This window comes from Gorilla gorilla, chromosome 10, assembly GCF_029281585.2.
Source record: "Gorilla gorilla gorilla isolate KB3781 chromosome 10, NHGRI_mGorGor1-v2.1_pri, whole genome shotgun sequence".
NCBI classification, from domain to species: Eukaryota; Metazoa; Chordata; class Mammalia; order Primates; family Hominidae; genus Gorilla; species Gorilla gorilla.
Window position 1 is genome coordinate 140387291 of NC_073234.2, and position 25688 is coordinate 140412978.

Genomic DNA, 25688 nt, shown 5'->3' on the forward strand with positions numbered 1-25688 from the left:
AGGAAATCAAGACTTCGGTCACAGGTATGTTACGTTTTGAGATGCCCACTACACTTCCAAATGGATGCACTGGGTCAGCCAATTTCCTGAACTTCCTGGAGCAAACCGGAGTCCCCTTAAGAGTCCTCAAACCTGGTGTCATGGGCTGAATTCTATCCCTCCAAAGTCTGTATGTTGAAGCCCTAACACCCAGTTCCTCAGAATGTCACCGTATTTGGAGATAGGGCCTTTAAAGATGTGATTAAGTTAAAATTAGGTCATTAGGGGAAGCCCTAATCCAATATGACTGTTGTCCTCGAAAGACGAGGAGATTAGGATTAGGACACAGACACACATGCAGGGGGATGACCATGTGAGGACCCGGCAGGGAGGCAGCCATTCGCAAGCCCAGAAGAGAGGCTTCAGAAGAAACCAAGCCTGCCAGCACCTAGATCTTAGACTTCCAGCCTCCAGAAAAGTGAGAAAATACGTTTCTGTATCTCAAGCCCCTCCCCAGCCTGTGGTATTTTGTTATGGCAGCCTGAGGAGACTAATACACCTTCCACCCTACTCACTGTGGCTGGATTTTCCGAAAGAGTGGAAAGATTTCACATTGTCTCTCTTCTGAAATTCTTCACTCCCTCCCTGTCAAGAATAGAGCCCCTTCTAAAGATCCTCCCACAAGAGCATGGCAAATGGCCTTTGGGGGGGCCCAGCATTGTGTATTCATTTCTGACATGGATATCAGGTCTGGCTAGATCCAGCTCCAGACAGCTAGGCCAGCAATGCAGCACATCCAGCTCTGAGCCTGTGAGAGAAGGAGTGGGCTTTGGTGTCCATCCGGCTCTTCAGTCTGCAGCAATCCCAAACCAAGGTGTGTGTTCCGAAAATGTGTGTTGCTAAAGAAATTGAGAAGGGAAAACTGGAGTCTCCTGGCAATTTCTAATATTTTTAAAAATGACTTACTCATTTTGTTTTGTTCCCCATAGTTTTTTCTCAAATGATTCAGTTCTTACAACCAATGCCCTATTTTTCTCACTTGATAATGTATCAGCTCAGTGCTTTGCATATAGGAGGCTGTAAATGAATATTTGTTGGATAAACAAGTTGCCAGGTCTTAATTACTTAATCACTTAATGGCTTCTAATGCTGCAGTAACAGATCACCACAAACTGAGTGGCTTAAAACAACAGAAATTTATTCTGTCACAGTTCTGAAGACCTGAGTCCAAAATCAAGGGCTCAGCAGTGCTTGTTCCTTCTGGAGGCTCTGGGGAAGAAACTGTCCCATGCCACCTCCCACCCCCAGCTTCTAGTGGTGGCCTTGGTGTCCTTTGTCGTGTAGTTTCATCATTGCACTCTCTGCCCACTTTTTCACATAGCCTTCCTCTCCATGCCTCTGTGTACTTTCCCCTTTTCTTTCTTTATGTTTGTTGTTGTTGTTGTTGTTATATTTTTTGTAGAAATGGGGGTCTCAATATGCTGCCCAGGCTGGTCTCCAACTCCCAGGCTCAAGCCATCCTCCCACCTCAGCCTCCAAAAGTTCTGGGATTACAGGTGTCAGCTACCATAAATGGCCTGCTTTTTCGTTTGCTGTCTCCTATAAGGACACATGTCATGGGATTTAGGATCCACCCTAATCCAGAATCGACTCATTTGAGCTCTCTCCCTTAATTACCTCTTTAAAGACACTTGGATTCCAAGTAAGGTCACCTTTTGAGGTTCTGGGCAGATATATCTTGTAAGGGGTCACTATTCATCCCACTACAATTACCAATCACATATTTTTTTATTTTTTTTTATTTTTATTTTTTGAGATGGAGTCTCGCTCTGTCTTCTGGGCTGGAGTGCAGTAGCAGGATCTTGGCTCACTGAAACCTCTGCCTTCTGGAATTCAAGTGGTTCTCCTGCCTCATCCTCCTGAGTAGCTGGGACTACAGGCGCACATCACCACATCTGGCTAATTTTTGTATTTTTAGTAGAGACGGGGTTTCACTACGTTGGCCAGGCTGGTCTCAAACTCCTGACCTCAGGTGACCGACCCGCCTCAGCCTCCCAAAGTGCTGGGATTACAGGTGTGAGCCACCATGCCCAGCACACATATTTCATTTTCATGAGTTGATTTTTTTTTTTTAAGCAAAATATGAGGCTGGGTGTGGTGGCTCACACCTGTAATCCTAGCACTTTGAGAGGCCAAGGTGGGTGGATCACTTGAGCCCAGGAGTTCAAGACCAGCCTGGGCAACATAGTGAGACCCCATCTCTAATACAAAAATTAGCCAGGTGTGGTGGCACATGCCGGTAGTCCTAGCACTTTGGGAGGCTGAGGTGGGTGGATCACGAGGTCAGGAGATCGATAACATCGTGGCCAACATGGTGAAACCCTGTCTCTACTAAAAATACAAAAAAATTAGCTGGGCGTGGTGGCCGCGCCTGTAGTCCCAGCTACTCGAGAGGCTGAGGCAGGAGAATCACTTGAACCCGGGAGGTGGAGGTTGCAGTGAGCCGAGATCACACCACTGCGCTCCAGCCTGGTGACAGAGCAAGACTCCATTTCAAAAAAAAAAAAAAGCTCAGTATCAAGAATCATAGAAAAGTATGAAAATGTGAACTAATAAGCATCCATATCCTTCTTCTTAGAAATATCCCTCATGGATAGTAATTGAACACCATTCTAAGCCTCTCTGCAGTGGATATATACAGAGAGCATGAGAGATTGACAGATTTATTGTATTAAAATGGAATCAGATTATATATTTTATTTTTAATCTTTTTTTTGGGACGGAGTCTCATGCTGTCGGCTGGGCTGGAGTGCAATGGCGTGATCTTGGCTCACTGCAACCTCCACTTCCTGGGTTCAAGTGATTCTCTTGCCTCAGCCTCCTGAGTAGCTGGGATTACAGGTGCTCGCCATCGTGCTCGGCTAATTTTTTGTATTTTTAGTACAGACGGGGTTTCACTATGTTGGCCAGGCTGGTCTCGAACTCCTGGCCTCATGATCTGCCCACCTCAGCCTCCCAAAGTGCTGGGATTATAGGCATGAGCCACTGCACCCAGCTTTATTTTTAACAAAAGGCAGCAACATCAATTTTAGTTTCACAAGAGAATAAGAAATCAAATGAAATGGAAGGAATTACTGAACTTAAGATAACTGTTTTGGGGCTGGGCGCGGTGGCTCACGCCTGTAATCCCAGCACTTTGGGAGGCTGAGACGGGGTGGATTAACTGAGGTCCAGAGTTCGAGATCAGCCTGACCAATATGGAGAAACCCCGTCTCTACTAAAAATACAAAATTAGCCAGGCGTGGTGGCGCATGCCTGTAATCCCAGCTACCGGGAGGCTGAGGCAGGAGATCACGCCATTGCACTCCAGGCTGGGCGACAAGAGTGAAACTCCATCTCAAAAAAAAAAAAAGATAAATGTTTTTTCACCCCATGAGACAAATTAGTTTGTAATCAATTCCATGTGTTAAGAAAAAAATTAAACATTTAGAGGCTTTATTTTTATTTTTATTTTTGAGATGGAGTTTCCCTCTTGTCGCCCAGGCTAGAGTGCAGTGGCACGATCTCCGCTCACTGCAACCTCCGCCTTCTGGTTTCAAGCAATTCTCCTGCCTCAGCCACCCGAGTAGCTGGGATTACAGGTGCCCGTCAGCACGCCAGGCTAATTTTTGTATTTTTAGTAGAGACGGGGTTTCATCACGTTGACCAGGCTGGTCTTGAACACCTGACCTCAGGTGATTCCCGTCCGCCCGCTGCCTACGGCTCCCAAGCTGCTGGGATTACAGGCTTGAGCCACCATGCCCAACACCATTTAGAGGCATTTTAAAAGAATTCACATTAGTTTGGCCGGGTGCGGCGGCTCAGGCCTGTAATCCCAACACTTTGGGAGGCCAAGGCGGGCAGATCACGAGGTCAGGAGATCGAGACCATCCTGGCTAACACGGTGAAACCCGTCTCTACTAAAAAACACAAAAAAATTAGCTGGACGTGGTGGCGGGTGCCTGTAGTCCCAGCTACTCGGGAGGCTGAGGCAGGAGAATGGCGTGAACCTGGGAGGCGGAGCTTGCAGTGAGCCAAGATCATGCCACTGCACTCCAGCCTGGGCGACAGAGCGAGACTCTGTCTCAAAAAAACAAAAAACAAAACAAAACAAAAAAAATTCACATCAGTTTAAATTGGCACGTGCTATTCACCACCTGACATAGAGCAATTCATTTAACTATCTTCTGATCTGTGGCTATTTAGGTTGTTTCTGCATAGGTTTTTCCTTTTGTATTTAAGAGTTGTTCACTAAAGGCAAAATTCCATATATAGATTATGAAGTCCGAGTGTGGGATCTCGAAGCAGTTTCTGAAAAGGCTGAAGCCATTTATAGCTCCATCCTTCCCATTCCATTCTTGTCTTCTCCAAACATGGCTTAGGCTTAGGCTTTTTTTTTTTTGAGACGGAGTCTCGCTCTGTCACCAGGCTGGAGTGCAGTGGCGTGATCTCGGCTCACTGCAACCTCTGCCTCCCAGGTTCAAGCGATTCTCCTGCCTCAGCCTCCTAAGTAGCTGGGACTGCAGGCCACCCAGCTAATTTCCACCTAGCTAATTGTTTAATTTGTATTTTTAGTAGAGACAGGGTTTCACGTTGGCCAGGATGGTCTCAAACTCCTGACCTCAGGTGATCTGATTGCCTCCGCCTCCCAAAGTGCTGGGATTACGGGCGTGAGCCACTACGCCCGGCCGATCATTTTTGAAAGTAAATGTTTTTGTTTGTTTGTTTTGTATTGAGGTGAAACTCACATAACATAAAACTAGCTTTAGAGATCGGGTTCTCACTATATCTCAAACTCCTGGCCTCAAGCAATCCCCTCGCCTTGGCTTCCCAAAGTGCGGCAATTACAGGCATGAATCAATGCGCCTGGCCAAAACCAATTATTTTATTTATTTTCTTTTTTTGAGATGGAGTCTTTCTGTCCCCTAGACTGGAGTGCAGTGGCATAGTCTCAGCTCACTGCAGCCTCGGCCTCCCAGGTTCAAGCGATTCTCCTGCCTCAGACTTCCGAGTAGCTGAGATTACAGGCACACGCCACCATGTCTGGCCAATTTTTTAATTTTTAGTACAGACGAGCTTTTTAGTAGAGGCCAGGCTGGTCTCGAACTCTTTACCTCAAGTGATCTGCCTGCTTCAGCCTTACCAAGTGCTGGAATTATAGGCGTGAGCCACTGCACCCGGCCCAAACCAACCATTTTATTTTATTTTTATATATTTGTGTGTTTTTTTGTTTTGTTTTTTGTTTTGTTTTTTTGGTGTTTTTTTTTTTTTTTTTGAGACGGAGTTTCGCTCTTCTTGTCTAGGCGGGAGTGCAATGGCGCGATCTCGGCTCACAGCAATCTCTGTCTCCGGGTTCAAGCGATTCTCCTGCCTCAGCCTCACAAGTAGCTGGGATTACAGGGATGCGCAACCACGCCCGGCTAATTTTGTATTTTTATTTTTAGTAGAGACGGGGTTTCTCCATGTTGGTCAGGCTGGTCTCGAGCTACTGACCTCAGGTGATCCGCCCGCCTGGGCCTCCCAAAGTGCTGGGATTACAGGTGTGAGCCACTGCCCCTGGCCAAAGCTATCTCTTTTACAGTGAGCAATTCAGTGGCATTTGGTACATTCGCACTGTTGTGCAACCCCCATCTCTATCTCATTCCAAACATTTTCTTTCTTTTCTTTTTCCTTTTTTTTTTTTTTTTTTTTTTTTGATGGAGTCTCAACTTGTTACCCAAGCTGGAGTGCAATGGCGTGATCTCGGCTCAGTGGAACCTCCGCCTCCCAGGTTCAAGCAATTCTCCTGCTTCAGCCTCCCGAGTAGCTGGGATTACAAGCGCACGCCACTACACCCGGCTAATTTTTTGTATCTTTAGTAGAGACAGGGTTGTCACCATGTTGGCCAGACTGATCTCGAACTTCTGACCTCGTGATCCACCTGCTTCGGCCTCCCAAAGTGCTGAGATTACAGGCGTGAGCCACCGCGCCCGGCCGATAAATGAAATTTAATCCTCGTTTTCCTCCTCTTCGTCCTGGTTAATTTGGAAGTAACGTAATTTGTAACTCTGTTTGCTGTTAGCAACTACGCGCAACCAATCATGTAGATTATTCTTCTTCAGATATTTTTTGGTGAGATATTTCAAATACCTTTTGGAAAAGGGCAGCTTGGATGTCACGCTGGTCTTGCTCTTGCTCCTTTCGATGGTCACTACCCCTCCACCAAAGTTCCCAGCTTTTCCGTTAATTTTGATCCTTTCTTGGAAAAACTGCTCAAAGTTGGCAGCATCCATGATTCCATCTTCTACGGGGTGGGTGCGATCAAGAGTGAACTTTGGAACCTGCTTCCTTTTTTTGGCCCCCCTTTACCACAAGCTTTTTCATGGGCGCCATGGCGATAGCGGAGGCAGAAAGAAGACAACATTTGTTTGTTTGTTTGTTTTGAGATGGAGTCTCTCCCTGTCACCCAGGCTGGTAGTGCAGTGGTGCAATCTTGGCTCACTGTAACCTCCGCCTCCTGGGTTCAAGCAATTCTCCTGCCTCAGCCTCCCTAGTAGCTGGGACTACAGGCGCCCGCCACCATGCCCAGCTAATGTTTGTATGTTTAGTTGAGACGGGGCTTCACCATGTTGGCCAGGCTGGTCTCGAACTCCTGACCTCGTGATCCTCCCGCCTCGGCCTCCTATAGTGCTGGGATTACAGGCGTGAGCCACCGCGCCCGGCAGGAAGACAAATGTTTTTAAAGGAAAAAAAGGAGGAGGATTACATAATTGTTCTGACATAATTATGGTTGGCTACAAAGATCAATAACAGAGGTGACCGTAGTCTGAGGCTGGACAGGCAGCTGCTTGACGGATGTCCTTGCAGTAGTCTTTTTTGTGTAAGGTCGTGAAGGCGTTTGTGCAAGGTTGTGGTTTTTCTAGAGTCTTTTATCAGGCCTGCAAGCACGGGAACCCTCTCTTCATGGCCTTCCCTGGTTCTATTTGTCAGGGTTTATTTATTTATTTATTTATTTACTTACTTAACATCCATGACTTCATTTTGATTCTGACAACTTTCACAACATCATGGGTTGAAAGTAGTAACTTGTGTTTTACTTCCATTTATTTAAATACTTCTAAGAGCCAAGCTTTTCTGTAAGTTTTATTAATGAATCATTTTTCCTCTTCTGTAAATTCATTACCTGTTGATTGTGATCTATTGATATTTTTTGAATTTTTCTTAGTGATTTAAAAACTTATTTCTATAATAAAGATATTAGGCTGGGCGAGGTGGCTCACACCTGTAATCCTAACACTTTGGGAGGCTAAGGCGCGGGGATTGCTTGAGCTCAGGAGTTTGAGACCACCCTGGCTCCTCCTAGATGATTGAAAGGACACAACATAATGGATATGCTGTAATTGATAAAGAGACCTTAAAAAAAGTAAAATCAGGAAGATTACCAAATAGTTGGTCTGCTCAAGCTTGCAAGTTATTCGCACTTAGGCCCTAAAATATTTACAGAACCAGGTAGGAACTATCTATACTGACTCTAAATATGCCTTCAGGGTATCTCATACATTTGGAAAAAATTAGGCTGAGCGAGAACTATTTAACAGTAAAGGTAAGGAACTTGCTCATGAAACACTAGTTGTTCATGTTCTTAATAATCTTCAATTACTGGAAGAAATAGCCATTGTCCATGTTCCAGGACACCAACCTAATTTTTCTTTTAAAAGTCAAGGAAACGGCCGGGCGCGGTGGCTCACTCCTGTAATCCCAGCACTTTGGGAGGCCGAGGCAGGCGCATCACGAGGTCACGAGATCGAGACCACACTGGCTAACACGGTGAAACCCCGGCTCTACTAAAAATACAAAAAAATTAGCCGGGCGTGGTGGCGGGCACCTGTAGTCCCAGCTACTAGGGAGGCTGAGCCAGGAGAATGGCGTGAACCTGGGAGGTGGAGCTTGTAGTGAGCTGAGATCGCGCCACTGCACTCCAGACTGGGCGACAGTGCTAGACTCCCTCTCAAAAAGAGGAAAAAAAGAAAAGAAAGAAACTTAACAGAATGCAGTGAGGTCAGCCACTTCCAAGAGCTGACCCATCAGTCAGCCCTTATTCATCCCCGAGTGGGTGTATGGTGGTATTGTGGAGAACCTTTACTGGACACTTTGCCAAATAATTGGAGCGGTACTTGTGCTCTAGTTCAGTTAGCTATCCCTTTTACCCTGGCATTTCATCAACCAGAAAAACAAACAAACAAAAAAACATGACATCGTAAAACAAGAGAAGCCTCTCTTAGGTCCTTTGACCCCCATGTTTATTTAGATACAACTGACGTTCCACGAGGTATATCAGATAAATTCAAAGCTAGAAATCAGATAGCTGTGAGGTTCAAATCCCTTCTCCCACAAATAACAATTAAGAAGAATGTAAATTGGATAAACTATATTTATTACTATCAACAACAATTTATTAACTATACTTAAAGATGCTATTAAAGGAATAGCAGAACAGTTAGGATCCACTACTAAAATGGCTTAGGAAAATAAAATGGCTTTAAATGTAGTATTAGCCGAGAAAGGTGGTGTTTGTGTTATAATTAAAACCCAATGTTGTGTACAAACTTCATCCCAAATAACACAACTCCTAACAGAAGTATAACCAGAACCTTACAAGGTCTCACTGCTTTATCTAAAGAGCTTACTAGAAATTCTAGAATTAATAACCCTATTTCAAATTGGCTAGGACGATGGTTTGGTCAACGGAAGGAAACTATAACCTCAATTCTCACTTCTATTACTACCGTAATAGGTACACTTCTCCTTCTCGGATGTTATACCATGCCTCCGGAAGCTAATGACAAAATTAATAACGACAGTTCTTACCAAAACTACTAAAACCTATCTTAACTCTCCTCCACCTTATTCTAAGAGATTTCTCCTCTTAAAAGCTCAAGTAGAACAATTAAGCCAAAACATGCTAAAACAGTTTAAAAAGGAAAAATTATAAAAATTAAAAGGGAAGGAAATGTAGAAAGCAAAAGTTCCTCTTCAAAGCTTCCCCTTTAAATCATAAATGTTATTGATATCTTTTCTCAGAACTAACTTTCTTCAAGTTTCTTATTTTATAGTAATAACTCTCTGTTAAGCCTTAGGTAGCAAATGTAACAGAATAAGCACACTCTGACTTCGGTATCTGTGTTAAACATGCTCACAGGCACGTAGTACATTCTATGTCCTTGTACCTTTGTCAAAATATTCGTGCTGGACGTGCCCAGGCATGTCCCAGCTTGCAGCCTACACTCTTCCTTATTTAGGAATATTATTACTTTTCTAAGTCCTTTCGTAAGGAACATCCTTTTTTCCTGTGTTCCTCACTGCTTTTACCTATTTAAAAATTTTTTGAACTGTTAGCTAATCGGGTTTTAGTTTAAATTGTGAGGTCTGGCTGCAGCCAATGAAGTCAAAACACAGCAATAGGGACCTCATGCATAAGGAATAAATATTCTTCTGTCTTTTTTACTTTATGTATGCTCATGGCAGAATTGGACGGGCACCACCCTTTCCGAGAAAGTCAAAATCGCCTTGCTGAGGAAACTTTTTGTCTAATTGCTAATTCTTCTCTGCGTCATCGGGGAATAAGTATTTATTTTCAACAGCAGTTGTATCTGACTTTTAAAAATTAGACGTATCATTTTGATAAAAATCGAATAAGAGAGGAAAGAAAAGAAGGGAGAAAAAAATAGAATTCCAAAAGTCCAGAAAGGTACAGAAATGGAAAGTCAAAAAGTCACTCCTCCCACCCACCACCCGAGTCCTTCTCCCCAAAGGCCCCCTATGTCTACAGTTGATCGTGACTGATGTGACCGCGGGCGGGCCACGCAGCCTCTGTCTGTGCCTGTATTTCATCAGTTTGATGTGGAGAAAACGGCTCGTTGGTAGGATCCTTGAGGATGTAATGCGTGAACACTAAAGCGCTTACCAATACCGCCCCGCACATATTAAGAACTGTATATTGTTGGCTGCTGCTCCGGCTGCTGTTGTTACCGTGATGCCAAGCAGAAACATTAATATACTCACACATTTGTGTGCATATCTATAATTTTTTGACATAAAAATGAATCTATTGTGCACACTGCCGAGCACCCTATTTTTTCTTCCCTCCAGCTCTCCTTGGAGGAGAAGGAACCCCTCGTAAGGGCCCTAATTCAGTGTTGCAGGCACACCTGCGACGTGCACATCCTCGTATACCTACTCTGTATATTTTGGAACACTGAAAAGCATCGCCAGCAAGGTCTCTCCTCTGTATTTCAAAATATTAAGGTACTTGGCCTCCCCGTCGGGGAATCGAACCCCGGTCTCCCGCGTGACAGGCGGGGATACTCACCACTATACTAACGAGAACAAGCCATACTGGGTTTTCTGCAGCTCCCTTCTTATGTCCATACCATTCTCTCGCTGTCGTTCCTAACCTTTCTGGGCCATCCAGACTCCGCGCCGGGCGCCCTGGCTGCTGGGCTTATCCAAGGCGGGTAGAGGCCCCTTTGAGTGGCTGGAGGCACTGCACGTTCCGAAGCTAAGGCACCTGAACTAGCAGAGCAAAGGGTACTTCCTGTATCACCATCCCCAGAAAACACCAACACAAGGATAAGGGGATGTAGCTCAGCGGTAGAGCGCATGCTTTGCATGTATGAGGCCCCGGGTTCAATCCCCGGCATCTCCAGGGTTTTCCGCCTTTTTCGGGCAAATTACAGTCACATGGTTAGAAAAACTTGGAGAAGGACTCAGGCAACCCTCAACAACCTGCCTGCGAAGAAAACTCCCTTGGAAGGGGCTGCGCCAGCACGTTTCCCTGCCCCTGATCACAAATGCCCTGGGCCCCTCCACCGGAGATTCGCGTTCAGTAGGTCAGTGACGGGGCCGGGAATCTGCCACTTGAAACGAATACTCCCAGTTATTTGTTTCATCAAGCAGATAGAAAAACATGGATTCCTTAGAAAGGTTCTGCAACTGACCATTCATTAACTCCTGAGGGCCTCATGTCAGGTTCCGTGCATGCACTGAGCACCTACTGTGTGCCGGGTAAAGTGTACGTCCCCTGGTATCCCTGGATAAGACAGGCCAGGCAAGCTTTCTCAGCCTTTTTGGACTTTATAGTCTAGTCCTGGAGACTTAACAATAAGCAAGTAGCGATACGTTTTATGAAGACAATAATAGCGATGAGATGGAAACTCTGGGGTGCAGGAGTGGGGGTTGCTTTAGATTAGCTGCCAGGGGAGACCTCTGCAGAAACAGTGCTTCCAGCGAAGGAAACGGCGGGTGCCAAGGCCCTAAGGCTGGAGGAAGGGCGCTCAGTGTTGAAGGGGCAGGAAGAAAGCCATGCCGTGGAGCTTAGTGAATGAGGATGAACTTTTATCTTTGAAGACACTGGAAGGCCTGACGCAGGGGAACGCGACCAGATTCAGGTTTGAAAAGGCTCCCTCTGGCTGCCATGCGGAGAACACACCCTGGGCGTGGGTGGATGTGGGGAGATCGGGAAGGAGGTGCAGCCACCGCCCAGGAAGCTGCTGGAGACTTCCTCCAGGGGTGCCGCAGAGGAAGTGCGAGCCTGATGGAGTTCAGGACAAATGCTGGACGTCGTTGCATAGTATTTCCTAACGGAGGGGTAGCACGCTTTATTACCATTCCTCCTAGTGATTCGGGTAATTTTGTTTCCTCTCACTTGAAGTCTTATAGTCAGTGATCTGCTGCATGCGTTTTCCTTGCCTTCTGGCGCCGGTACCTCGATGGGGCAGATGTCCACAGGGAGCAATGCAGGGTCAAAGGGCATGGATACTTTTAAAAACGTACTTCTCTGTCGCCCAGGCTGGAATGCAGTGGTGCGATCATAGCTCACTGCAGCCTCGAAATCCTTGGCTTAAGAGACCTCCCAGCCTCCCCAAAAGCTGAGACTACAGATATACTTCACCACCTCCAGCAAATATTTTTCTTTTCTTTTCTTTTCTTTTTTGTAGAGACAGGGGTCTCGCTATGTTGTCCAGGCTGGTCTCGAACATCTGGCCTCAAGTGATCCTCTCACCTCAGCCTTCCAAAGTGCTGGGATTACACGCATAAACACCATGCCTGGTTTATTTTAAATATTGCTAGATTTTGGGCCAGGCATGGTGGCTCACACTTGTAATCCCAGCCCTTTGGAAGGGCGAGGTGGGCAGATCACCTGAGGCCAGGAGTTTGAGACCAGCCTGGCCAACATGGTGAAACTTCATCTCTAATAAAAATACAAAAAAATTAGCTGGGTGTGGTGGCACACACTTGTAGTCTCAGCTACTCAGGAGGCTGAGGCAGGAGAATCACTTGAACCCAGGAGGCAGAGGTTGCAGTGAGCAGAGATTGCACCACTACACTCCAGCCTGGGCAACAGAGCAAGACTCTGTCTCAGAAAAAAAAATAAATAAAAACAATAAATATTGCTAGATTTTTTCTAAAGGCTGTGGCAACTTACATATTCAATAACAATGTATGAAGGTGCTCTTTTCCTTATATTCTCAGCACTGGGTGTGGCCATGATTATTAATTTTTCCAATCTGTTGGGTAGGAAGTAGAACTGAATTATTTCTTTGCTTTTTTCCTGCCTACTTTCTAGGGTGTGCATGTTTTCAGGTATCTACCAGCCATGCAGATGCAGGTTTTTGTGTTTTTTTTTTCCAGATGGGAATCTCACTCTGTCATCCAGGCTGGAGTGCAGTTGTGTGATCTCAAATCTCCACAACCTCCACTTCCTGGGTTCAAATGATTCTCATCCCTCAGGCCCTCGAGTAGCTGGTATTACCGGTGCGCGCCACCACGCCTGGCTAATTTTTGTATTTTTTCATTCAAGACGGTGTTTGGCCATGTTGGCCAGGTTGGTCTCGAACTCCTGGCCTCAGGTGATTTATTTGCCTCGGCCTCCCAAAGTGCTGGGATTATAGGTGTGAGCCACCGCACTCGACCTTAGATGCAGTTTTTTTTTTTTTTGTTTGTTTTTTTGAGATACAGTTTTGCTCTTGTTGCCCAGGCTGGAGTGCAGTGGCACAATCTCGGCTCACTGCAACCTCTGCCTTCTGGTTTCAAGTGATTCTCCTGCCTCAGCCTCCCGAGTAGCTGGGATTACAGGCGCTTGCCACCACGCCTGGCTAATTTTTGCATTTTTAGTAGAGATGGGGTTTCACCATGTTGGCCAGGCTGGTCTCGAACTCCTGATCTTGTCTGACCTTGTGATCCGCCAGCCTCGGCCTCCCAAAGTGCTGGGATTACAGGCATGCATGAACCACCACGCCCGGCCTAGATGTAGCAACTAATTTTTTCATGGCCTTTGCCCGTTGTGTTTTTCTCACCAAATTGCAATAGCTCATCCAATAGTATGACGCTGTTTATCATGTTTTGCAGTATTTTTCATCTATTCTTTCATCTTCTAACTTTGTTTATACAATTTACCATGTCAATGTAAGATTTCGATAAGGTAAAATGTCTCCCCTTTCCTTTAGTTTCTGGGAAGTTTGTTTAACTTTGTTTTTGTTTGTTTTGCTTTGTTTTTTGAGAGAGATAGGGTCTCACTCTGTCGCCCAGGCTGGAGTGCAGTGGCACGATCTTGGCTCACTGCAACATCTGTCTTCCGGGTTCAAGTGATTCTTCTGCCTCAGCCTCCCAAGTAGCTGGGATTACAGGCGCCTGCCACCACACTGGCTAATTTTTGTATTTTTAGTAGAGACAGGGTTTCACCACGTTGGCCAGGCTGGTCCTGAACTCCTGGCTTCAAGCGATCTGCCTGCCTTGGCCTCCCAAAGTGCTGGGATTATAGGCATGAGCCACCATGCCTGGCCTTGTTTAATTTTGAAAGCTTTTTCCAGTGTTCTTACAAATATTCATTGCAATTTACTTTTTAACATTTGCCCTACCATGTTTTGGGGACCCAGGATGGTAAGCAAGACAGAAGATCTGCTGTCACTGGGCTTGCTGTCCAGAGTGGGTGACAGGCAGGCCACCCTCCCTGGGGAGGCGTCTAGAGGGGCTTGCCTCTGAAGATGAGAAACCAGAGGGAGCAGGAGTTAGGCTCAGAGCACCACAGGAGAGGGAACAGCACCTGCGGAGGCCAACAGGGCTGCTTCGGGGAAGGTGGAAGGAGAGCAGGTTGGCCCTTGGGTGTGGTGTGAGTGGAGTGTCTGTGCAGGTCCAGTCTCAGAGGCCACGTTTGAGTTGGCCTTGATCCCTTGGGTAATGGGGACTCTTCATAGGGCTTTAAAGCAGGGCAGTGGCCGGGCGTGGTAGTTCACGCTTGTAATCCCAGCACTTTAGGAGGCCCAGGCGGGCATATCACCTGAGGTCAGGAGTTCGAGACAAGCCTGGCTAACATGGTGAAACCCTGTTTCTACTAAAAATACAAAAAATTAGCTGGGTGTGGTGGCGCTCACCTATAATCCTAGATACTCGAGAGGCTGAGGCAGGAGAATCACTTGAACCTGGGAGGTGGAGGTTGCAGTGAGCTGAGCTCACATCATTGCACTCCTGCTTGGGCAACAAGAGCGAAACTCTGTCTCAAAGAAAAAAAAAAAAAGAAAACGAACAAAAAATAAAGCAGGCTGGTGACGTGATCTGATCTGGGACACGATTTCCATGAAGGACAACCTAACCATTTCTCTTTTATCTTTTTTTTGAGATGGAGTTTCACTCGTCATCCAGGAAAGCAAGAAAAAGGCAGTGCTTGCCTGCGGAAGTGTTCATCCATTTCTTTTTTTTTTTTTTTTTTGAGATGGAATCTCGCTCTGTCGCCAGGCTGGATCTGCCTCAGCCTCCTGAGTAGCTGGGATTACAGGCACCCACCACCACGCCTGGCTAATTTTTGTATTTTTAGTAGAGATGGGGTTTCACCATGTTGGTCAGGCTGGCCTCGAACTTGTGACCTAAAATGATCCACCCACCTTCGCCTCCCAAAATGCTGGGATTACAGGTGTAAGCCACCACGCTCGGCCACCTAACCATTTTTCAAAGGGAAGAATCCCCAAGTCTCTCGACCTGGCAATCCCACTTCTTGGCATTTGTCTTGTGGATATACACCCAGGTATGAAATGACTTGTCTATAAAGATGCTCAACACATCTTTGCTCATTATAGCAAGGTTAGGAAGTACCCATTGCTGGGACTGATTTTAAAAACAATGGTAGCGCTACCTAGTGTGAAATGTTCTGCAGCTGATAAAAAGGACGGGCCAGGCCAGGTGCAGTGGCTCACGCCTGCAATTCCCGCACTTTGGGAGGCCAATGCAGGAGGATTGCTTGAGCTACGGAGTTCAAGACCATCCAGGGACTGGACACAATGGCTCACACCTGTAATCCTAGCACTTTGGAAGGCTGAGGCAGGTGGATTGCCTGAGCTCAGGAGTTCGAGACCACCCTGGGCAACATGGTGAAACCCTGTCTCTACCAAAAATTAGCTGGGCATGGTGGTGGGCGCCAGTAGCCCCAGCTACTCAGGAGGCTGAGGCAGGAGAATCACTTGAACCCGGGAGCTGAGATAGTGCCACTGCACTCCAGCTGGGTGAGAGTTGAGACTTTATCTCCAAAAAAGACCAGCCTGGGCAATATAGTGAAACCCTTTCTACCACAAATTTTAAAATTAGCTCGGTGTGATGGCGTGCACCTGTAGTCCCAGCTCCTCAGGAGGTTGAGATGGGAGGATTGCTTGATCCTGTGTGGTCGAGGTTGCAGTGAGCTATGATTGTGCCACTGCACTCCAGCCTGGGTGACAGATAATGTCTCTTTTAGAGACAGTAGGGAGGGTCTTTTAGGGTCGCAAGACCATTCGGCGGGGGAAAGAACCGCCTCTTTGACAAATGGCGATGGGACTGAGAGCCACATGCAAAAAGAATGTTGACCACCTGACCATACCATATACGCAGAAATTAATCAAATTGGATGAAAGTTTTTTTTTTTTGAGACTTTGTCTCAAAAAAAAAAAAAAAAGAAAAGCTAAATGACATTGGCCAGGCAATGGTGCTCTTGGTTTTTTTTTTTTTTCACTCCTAGGTATATACCCAAGAGAATGGAAAATATACATCCACACAAACAAAAACCTGTACATAAATGTTCACAGCAGCTCTATTCACAATAGCCAAAAGATGGAAACAAATAAAAATATGGTCTATCCATACAATGGGGTATTATCCAGCCATAGGAAGGAATGAAGTACTTCAGGAGCTCAAGACCAGCCTGGGCAACATAGCAAGAGCTGTCGCTACTAAAAATTTTAGCCCAGTATGGTGGAGTGTGCCTGTAGTCCCAGCTATTTGGGAGGTAGGAGGATCACTTGAACCCAGGAGATGGAGGCTGCAGTGATCTAGGATCGCACCACTGCACTCCAGCCTGAATGACAGAATAAGATCCTCTTGAAAAAACAAGCAACGAGCCAGGCGCGGTGGCTCACACCTGTAATCCCGGCACTTTGGGAGGCGGAGGCAGGTGGATCACAAGGTCAAGAGCTCGAGACCATCCTGGCCAACATGGTGAAACCCCGTCTCTACTAAAAATACAAAAATTAGCTGGGTGTGGTGGCATGTGCCTATAGTCCCAGCTACTCGGGAGGCTGAAGCAGAAGAATCGCTTGAACCCGGGAGGCAGAGGTTGCAGTGAGCCGAGATTGCGCCACTGCAGTCCAGCCTGGTAACAGAGTGAGACTCCGTCTCAAACAAACAAACAAACAAACAAAAGCAACAAAAGAGATAAATGTCCAGAACAGGCAAATCCAGAGACAGAAAGTGGATTCGTGGGGCTTGGAGCTGGGGAACTGGGAGAAATAGGGGCAGACTGCTGATGGGTACAGGGTATCTTTTTAGAGCTATAAAAATGCTCTGGAATCAGGTCATGGTAACGGTTGCACAACTGTGATATACTAAAAGCAACTGTATACCTTAAAATGGGGAATTTTATGGTGTGTTAATTATATAACATTTTTTAAGAAGAATTGCCTAATTACAACTGTGGATGCTCCGCTGTGGTTGTGGAGTGCAATGGGGAGGCAGGGACGTCCCTGAGGAGGCTGCCCTGGCGCCTGAGACACTGGTGGGAATGACGGCTTCTGCTTTCATCTCAGAATTGCCAGCCCATGTGCGGTGGGATTTTAGAAAAGCTGGAGGTCAGTACTTTCGAGTGGGAAACAGCCCAATTCTACATGTTAGTGAGGAATTCAAGTCCTCCTCAATCACTGGGCGGGTCAAGCGAAACGTGTCTGCAGGCTGCCCTGGCTCATGGCCCTGCCTTGGGCTCCTGGGGAGGAACATAGAGTGAGAAGGGCCGGGCTGCCATCTCGGCTCTGGGGCAGGTGGGGAGAGGTTGCTGCTTGGGCTTTGAGAGCAGCCAGGGAGGTAAGTAAACCCAGTGAGGAGAGGCCTCCTTAAAGCAGACAGCAGTGCTGGGAAGGCAGGTCGGCCATCAGGCCACGTCCCGGGACAGCACACTGGCCACCTGGGTGTCCTTCCCCAAGTGCATTCCACAACACAATCTGGGTGCAAGGAACATTTTATTCCATAACTGTCTCCACCGAAGCCGCAGAAGCAAAGCCAGGAGCAGAATCCATTCTGCCAGCGCTGGGCTCTGGGGAGACATCTGTGCCCTCACCATGGAGGACAGAAGGGCAGGGGCCTCCCGACTCCTTGGTCCTGCCTGGGGTGCTCCTGTCCCTCTTTCTTGCTGGGGGACCTACCCCACCCTCCCCCTCCCACCTCAGCCACAGAGGAACAAGGGAGACAAACTGAGGGCTCTGCAGTCCCCGTTCAAGGCCGACATAATAGTCGTGTGGCCCCAGCCCAGTTAGGCACATCCTCTGCGGCATGGCAGCGGTGACCAAGCACAGCCAACGTCAGCTCCGCTCCCTGCCGTCTGAGAGCTGACCACAGGCAGATGAGATGCCCACTCCCTGCTGCCGTAACACAGGAAAGGTGTTGGCGGCCACCCTCCCAAGAAGGCATGGAGCCTGGGGGCCCCCAGCCAGGCCCCTCAAGGTCAACACAGAGCTCGGTGGCTCACCTAACATCTGGGACGGCTGTGAGGCCAGGGCTGGGCAGCCCTCCCTGACTCTGGAGAGGGAAGAATTGCAGGAAGGAGGCCCTCCACGTGCCTCCTCGGCCTTCTGGCAGGGCGGGCGGGGAAGGGACTGCAGAGATCTCCAGCCCTGCTGCTCCACAGGGGACTAACGTAGTCCAAAGAGCACACTGAACAGAACAGCGTCCAGCACGTGAGATGAAATCATCATCCACCATATAATAAACAGTTCAAAAATCACCCCCGGGCCAGATGGCACGGGCAGCAGCACCCTCCATATGGGATCGAGCTCTCATGGATGAGGGTTCCCAGGGCTTGACCCACTTCCTGAGAGCAGGCCACGAAGCCCATGCCAGGTGGTCACGGTCGCAGGGTGACAGGCTGCTGCCAGCCCTCCAGTCCCCAAACCAGTCCTCGGCCCTGCAGCCAGGTTTCCGGTCAGTGGACAGTGGTGGGGGGCCAGGCTTTCTCGATATCGGGGTGCATGGCCTGTGGAAGCCACTCACAGTACTCAGCCAGCAGGTCTGCAGGGGAGGGAAGGAGGACAGTGTCAGGGTGACCCTGGGCCCAGGGACTCTCCTCAGGTGGCAAAAAGCTGGCCAGCAGCCGTGGGGCCAGATCCTTCTGCCAAGCCAGGGCTGACGGTGCACAAAGCACAAAGCCCCTGCCTCAGTGACCCCATCCTGTCCACTCCCACCCCCTGGCCCTGGTCAAACTCACATTTGGGGTTTTTCTTCCAAGCAGCCAGCAAGGCTTCATGGCAGTCAGCCTTCTCTGCAACCAGGGCTCGCAGAAGGCTCTCCGTACGGGGCTGCAGCCTGTGGGGCAGGAATGCAGGTTGGTGGCAGGCAGCCAGGGCACAGACCGGCTGCTGCTGGGGGCCCGAAAACAGGGCAGGCATCACCACCCCACCAGCCCCACCCAGGAGGGTGAAGAGCTGGCTGGGCATGGTGACACGCACCTGTAGCCCCAGTTACTCAGGAGACTGAAGTAGGAGGATCCCTTGAGCCTGGGAGTTGGAGGCTGCAGTGAGCCATGACTGCACCACTGCACTCCAGCCTGGGCAACAGGGCAAGAACTTGTCTCAAAAACAAACAAACTGGCTGAGCGTGGTGGCTCACGCCTGTAATCCCAGCACTTTGGGAAGCTGAGGCAGGTGGATCACCTGAGGCCAGGAGTTTGAGACCAGCCTGGCTAACATGGTGAAACCCTAGCTCTACTAAAAATCCAAGAATATTTGCTGGGCATGGTGGCGGTCACCTGTAATCCCAGCTACTCAGGAGGCTGAGGCAGGAGAATCACTTGAACCCAAGAGGCAGAGGCTGCAGTGAGCCAAGATCACGCCATTGCACTACAGCCTGGGCAACAAGAACAAAACTCTGTCTCAAACAAGCAAACAAACAAAACTCAAAAGCAAAAAAACATAATTCTCTAGACAGGCCTTCTAAAAAATAAATAATAATAATAAAATAAAAGAGAAGGCAAAGGGTCCCCTTCCCCTAATCATCCCGGGACAGAAGGCTCTAGATCCCACCTCCTCCCATCCACCCTGGCTGCCTCTGGTCCACATTCCTTGCCCACCAAGGCTGCTCTGTGCATGCAACTTGTCTCATCTAGAACCTTCCTCCAGATTTGTGCCCAGCTGCAGCCCTGGCTCCTTTGAATCTGCCCAGTGAGGCTCTCCCCGACCAGCCCAGTCGCACTCCACCCCCTGCCCACCGAGGCCTCACTCATGTCCTGCTCTGTCCCTCTGGGGCCGAGCAACGCCGCTGTGGGACAGAGATCGTGTCTTTATCTCAGCCCTGAGAACATGCCTGGGACAGGGCCACACTGGAAAACGTGAGCTGAGTGACTGACACAGCTCCTGACAGCCCAGCAGCGGGTGCTGTGCCCCACGCCCCATCTCGAGTCCCTGGCACCTGCCTGCACCTTCAGGCCTGCCTCCAGTGCCCCAAGCCCCTGCACCATACGCCCCACCAGCCCCAGGAAGGGGGAGGTGTCTGTGGGTCTGGACCACAGGCAGGAAGAGAGCAGAAGCAGGAGGCAGAGGGCAAGGGTGAGCCCTGAAGCAGAGGTGGTGGGCAGGATGGGGCAGGGGTCTGCTCAGCTGGGAGGAAGTCCCCAGGGCCAGGAGGGCAGGATGCCTCCCACTGACACCTGGCGGCTCTGTGGGAGCTGCCCAGCGTCTCCCCTATCCCAGATTCATGTCCACCCAGAACATCAGCGTGTGACCTTATATGGAAAGAGGGTCACTGCAAATGTCATGAGTTATGGAGAGGTCATCCTGGAGTAGGGTGGGCCCTGAATACAATAACCGGTGTCCTTATAAGGAGAACACAGGGAGGGAGACTAAAGACACACAGAGAGATGGCCACGTGAAGATGGAGGCGGAGACTGGAGTGATGTGGCCACAAGCCCAGCAGGCCGACAGAGGCAAGACGGACCCTCCCCGAGAGCCGCTGCACAGACCGTGGCCCTGCAGAGCCTTCAGACCTGAGCACAGACTTCTGATGTTTTAAGCCTCCCTGTGTGTGGTGCTTTGTCCCGGCAGCCCCGGGGAGGTCATTCAGGCCTCGGACCCCTCCTGCCCACTGCGAGGCTCCCACCGAAGGCAGTACCTGGCCCACGTCTTCAGCATGGTGCCGGGGCTGGACAGCAGACAGCTCTGGTATGAGGCCAGCTTGCGGAAGACCTGATGAGAGACCACAGGAAGGGGTGAGGCCCGGGCTGCTGCTGCCCACGGTACCCGAGATGAGGGTCTGGAGCCGCTGTGCCACCTACCTGCCCTTCCAGCAGGAACCGGGCAAAGTGCTTGTAGCGGTCAATCCCCTCTGGAAAATCTACCTCGATGGCGGGGAGCGGCCAGCCCACGCGATCTAGAGGGTGGGAGCCAGTGAGACAGGGACCCTCCTGCAGCTGCCCTCCTGAGTCCCATCCCTGCCCCACCCGAGACACACACGTCCGGGGGCAGGGGACGGGACCGTGTGTCCGAGAAGCCCACGGCTGCAGGAGGCTCAGGTTGCCCAGGACACTGCCCCAACTCACAGAACACACTGGCCCGGTGACACAGCACCCGCCCCCGCTCGGGGCAGTAGGTAGGGGCTGGCTCCTCCAGGGGCTTGTCAAACTGGCAGTAAGAGGGCAGCAGGGCCGGGATCCACTGGACCTCCACGCTAGAGATGCCTGGGGGCCGGGGGAGGAAGCTGGGGTTACAGCGGCACCCTCCGTGGGAGGGGCTGCCATGCCTCTGCCCCAGGGTCCCAGCCACACCCCCATTAGCTCCACCATCGGGGGACAAGGGGCTGTCCGCAGGCCTCGGCACCTTTCATGTACATCTTAGTGGTCTCCACGATTTCCTGGTAGACCACAAACTCGGGGAGCTCTTTGAAAAGGACGGAGCTGGGGTGGATGAAGACAGGGTCGTCGAGGAGAGGGGTCTGCAGAGAATGGAGAGTGATGTGGTCAGGGAAGAACCCACGCCCAGGGGCTCTGCATACTTTCAACCCAGGAGAAGAATCTGACTATCCACTCCAGCCACAAAAGTGGGAGAGTGCTCCATCTGCCGGGAACTGCGGCCCATCCACACGCTGGAGTCTGATCCAGCCGTGAAAAGGAAGGAAGTGCCGGGTGCGGTGGCTCACACCTGTAATCCCAACACTTTGGGAGGCCGAGGCGGGTGGATCATCTGAGGTCAAGAGTTCGAGACCAGCCTGGCTGGTTTCACCATGTTGGTGAAACCCCATTTCTACTAAAAATACAAAAAATTAACTGGGCATGGTGGCACACACCTGTAATCCCAGCTACTCGGGAGGCTGAGGCAGGAGAATTGCTTGAACCCGGGAGGTGGAGGTTGCAGTGAGCTGAGATCACGCCATTGCACTCCGGCTTGGGCAACAAGAGCAAAACTCCTTCTCAAAAAAAAAAAAAAAGGAAGCACCGACACCTGCCATGGCGTGGATGGGGCTTGAAAGCATCACACCAAGTGAAAGAGGCCAGACATGAAAAGCCATGTATGTTAAGATTCCACTCATGCCAAATGTCCAGAACAGGCAGATCCACAGATGGAAAGCAGGATCATGAAAACGGGGGTGACGGGGAACTGGGGACTCACAGCTTACAGATGTGGGGTTTCTTTGTTGGGTAATAAAAATGTTCTAAAGTTAACTATGACAATGGTTGCAAAACTCTGTGAAAATACTAAAAACCCACTGAATTGAACACTTTAAATGGGTTTAAATGCAGGCCAGATGCAGTGGGTCGCACTTGTCATCCTAACACTTTGGGAGGCCAAGGTGGAAGGATTCCTAGAGGCCAGGAGTTCAAGACTAGCCTGGGTAACACTGCCTGTAAGCCCAGCGTTTTGGGAGGCCGAAGCGGGCAGATCACTTGAGGCCAGGAGTTCAAGACCAGCCTGGCCAAAATGGTGAAACCCCTTCTCTACTAAAAATACAAAAATTAGCTGGGCATGGTGGCACACACCTGTAATCCTAGCTATTTGGGAGGCTGAGGCAGGAAAATTGCTGGAACCCAGGAGGTGGAGGTTGCAGTGAGCTGAGTTCGCACCACTGCACTCTAATCTGGGCAACAGAGTGAGGCTCTGTCTCAAAAAAGAAAACAACAACAAAATTAGTCGGAGGTGGTGGTGTGCCCCCTGCAGTGCCAACTACTCAGGAGGATGCGGCGAGAAGGTTATTTGGGCCTGGGAATTCGAGGCTGCAGTGAGCTATGATTGTGCCACTGCACTCTATCCTGGGCAACAGAGCGAGACCTTGTTTCCAGAAAACACAAAAAACCCCAAAAGAATTTAAATGCTGTGTGAATTCTATCTCCACTAAACTGTTATTAAAAAAAAAAGTTGGGAGAAACTAACCAAGGAAGATGTGATTCTACTGCAAGCCCCACTTGTTCCTCGGTAGGGACCCACAGCTGAGAGGGAACAAGCCTCCCCAGACCCTGAGGGCCCAGCCCGCCTGCCCCTCGCCAGGTGCCCCAAGCTACCCCTGGGCAGGGAGGCGGTGGGGGCCGCACCTTGTAGGCGTTCCTCCACTTGTCCTCCAGCATCTCCTCGCTCTGGACCCTGCGGGCCAGGTGGTCCCCCAGGCCGGCCGTCACGATCTGTCGCAGGTAGGTCACCTGGCTCTCGGTGGGCGGCTGCATCTTGGGATCCACGAAGAGCTCAGCCTCGGGGCACACGGCATTGACTAAGAGGAGAACCAAGAGTGAGGTCGGTGGTGGCGAGGCCCGGAGCCAGCTCTGCCCTGACCTCCTAGAAAGTCCCAACCATGCTCAGTGCTCTAGCCTCAGCCACCTGCTTGTCTCAGCCCCTCCCCAGAGGCCACCAGCAGGACCCAAAGCCCCCAGCAGGCAGGATTGCAGCCGCCCCTCCATTCCCTCCTTCTCCCTTGGGGCAAAGCCCCACGTCCTGCCTGGGCAACAGAGCATTCTGCGAGGAGACAGCCCTCCCCTAACACTCAGGTGGCCTCAGACTCAGTTCCGGTCCATGATGTGAAGAAGGAAGTTGCGGCTGAATTCCTGGGAACGTTCAATATGGGAACAGGACAGCCGGCAGGTGCCCTGGCCTCGTCCTTCCCTTCTCCTGCCTGGAAGGCAGAGGCGACTAAGCCTCCAGCTACCTCCTCAGCCCACGAGGTGACCTTAGGATGGAAGGCACAGCAAATGGCAGGAGGATGGCAGCAGAGAAACGCCCTGGGCTGCTGACTCAGTGACTTCTCTTCCTTGCAACAATAAAGGTCGAATGTCATGAAGTCACTGTAACCAGCACTGTCTGGAGGCTGACTGCAATTCTAAGCTGCTGCACCTGGAATGGGGCTGCTCTGGAAAGCCACAGCCAGAAGGACACAGAGCATGGTGACAGGGCCACCACCATGCACCTGGCGCTGGGAGAAGGATTGGCCGGAAGAGAGCCATCAATTCTGGCATCAAACCCTGGGATCTGCTTAAATGGAAGGCAAATTCCCCACTAGCCTTGGGTGCAAGAACGTGGCCTGCCCAGAAGAGACCCAGTGTCCACGCTGCCCTCTCTACGCATGGTCCTCTTGCCATATGTTGGAGGACATTTCCTTCCTCCCAAGCTTGCCTGGGTGTTGGTGGCAGGAAGTATTTGCGCTGCTGAGCTGAGGTAGAGTCCAGGGCAAGACCTCATCCTTCTGCATGAGAAGGCTCTGGGGGACATGTGGGAGGGAAGAGGGGTCCAGGCCACAGCGGTGATGGAAAATGGCAGGAGGTATCGCTAGGGAAAAGGTGAAACCGAGCGACAACCTGGTGGGGGAGGGTGCAGGCTGGCAGCTCGAATCTGTTAGTGCCCTGCTCGTGTGCACACTCCCTCGTTCCTGGAAAAGCTCCCCAAGTATTGATTTAGGGTTATAAATACATTTTGGTGCGTAGCAAGTTTGCAAACATGGACTCTATGGATCACTTTTTTAAACATTTCAAGTGCCCAGGTCAGGTTGCCCGCCGGGTGCAGCGGCGTGCCGGCGCGGGGCCGTACCTGCGGTGGTCAGCTGGCCCCGCAGGCGCCGGATCTCCATCATGGCTTTGTACCGCAGCCCGTTGGCTTCGCAAAACTGGGGTGTGCAGCCGGCATACTCGCAGGATCCCACGGCGCCTGGGAGACGAAGAGGGGGCATGCTCTCTCTCTGACCCATCCCAGACCTGGGTGACCCTCCCGCCACCCTCCACCGGGCAGGGCACAAACCCAGCAGCACCATGAGGTCGCCGAGCTTCAGAGAAGCCCCCTGCCCTGCCCAGGTCCTCTTCATCTGGGCCACCCGGGCCCGCTTGCTCTTCAGCCTGGCGCGCTCCTCGTCACTGGCCGCTGGTCTGCAAACACACATACATACTGTCTGGGCTGGGGCCTCGGCTGCGCTCAGGGCCTCAGCGGGGGGAACTCCTTTATTCATCGGGACAGGCTCAGAGGCCTTGTGGGGTCACTGATGAATGTAATTAAGGTATTAAGGTCCAGCTCAAAATTCACCATTGGCAGCCACCGCTGCACTGTTGTTCTTTTTTTTTTCTGAGACAGAGTCTCGCTCTGTCGCCCAGTGCAGTGGCGTGGTGTGATCTTGGTTCACTGCAAGTTCCGCCTTCCGGGTTCACACCATTCTCCTGCCTCAGCCTCCCGAGTAGCTGGCACTACAGGTGCCCACCACCAGGCCTGGCTAATTTTTTGTATTTTTTGTTTAGTAGAGACGGGGTTTCACCGTGTTAGCCAGAATGGTCTCGATCTCCTGACCTCGTGATCCGCCCGTCTCGGCCTCCCAAAGTGCTGGGATTACAGGCATGAGCCACCGTGCCCGGCCACTGCACCATTTTTAGGTAATAAAAAACTCTGCAAACTGCTTAAATAGCCGCCAAGGGTGGACTGGATAAATGAATGATGCCAGTGGCTTCCAAACCTGAAAATAATACTAACACTTACATATGTGTCAGGCACGGCTCAAAGCGCTTTGCTTGTGTTAACTCATTTAATTCTACCAACAATCCAATTATTATCATCATCCCCATTTTCCAGATGGAGAAAATGAAGCTCAGAGTGGTACAGTCACTTGCCTAAGGTCACACAGCTCAGACTGGCAGAGAGAGATTTGAACCATACCTGAGCTCTCAGTCACCATGCTACAGA

At 50.0% G+C, this 25688-nt stretch overlaps 1 protein-coding gene, 1 non-coding gene and 1 pseudogene across 5 annotated transcripts in view; 1 reads left to right on the forward strand and 2 right to left on the reverse strand.

Annotated features, from left to right (window-relative positions):
- Nucleotides 1–4788: 4788 nt before the first annotated feature.
- Nucleotides 4789–7714, reverse strand: LOC129525915 (large ribosomal subunit protein eL22-like; annotated as a pseudogene).
- Nucleotides 7715–10630: 2916 nt separating this feature from the next.
- On the forward strand, nt 10631–10702 carry TRNAA-UGC (transfer RNA alanine (anticodon UGC)). The gene has a single exon. It is a non-coding gene; the product is annotated as a tRNA-Ala (tRNA).
- A 6804-nt stretch (nt 10703–17506) lies between these two features.
- DHX37 (DEAH-box helicase 37) overlaps nt 17507–25688 on the reverse strand; it is a 46127-nt gene continuing 37945 nt past the window's right edge. For 2 of the 4 annotated variants that reach the window (XM_055358384.2, XM_019039073.3), the window contains exons 19-26: nt 24762–24886; nt 24555–24671; nt 23075–23247; nt 21369–21483; nt 21092–21229; nt 20828–20922; nt 20665–20738; nt 18612–18864 (exon numbers count right to left, since the gene is read on the reverse strand). In XM_055358384.2, coding sequence (XP_055214359.1) covers nt 18627–18864; nt 20665–20738; nt 20828–20922; nt 21092–21229; nt 21369–21483; nt 23075–23247; nt 24555–24671; nt 24762–24886 — 1075 coding nt within the window. In that variant the 3' untranslated portion in view covers nt 18612–18626. Of the gene's footprint in view, nt 18571–18611; nt 18865–20664; nt 20739–20827; nt 20923–21091; nt 21230–21368; nt 21484–23074; nt 23248–23273; nt 24297–24554; nt 24672–24761; nt 24887–25688 lie in introns of those variants that run through there. The other 2 variants (XM_004054143.4, XM_055358385.2) reach the window with 2 other exon arrangements.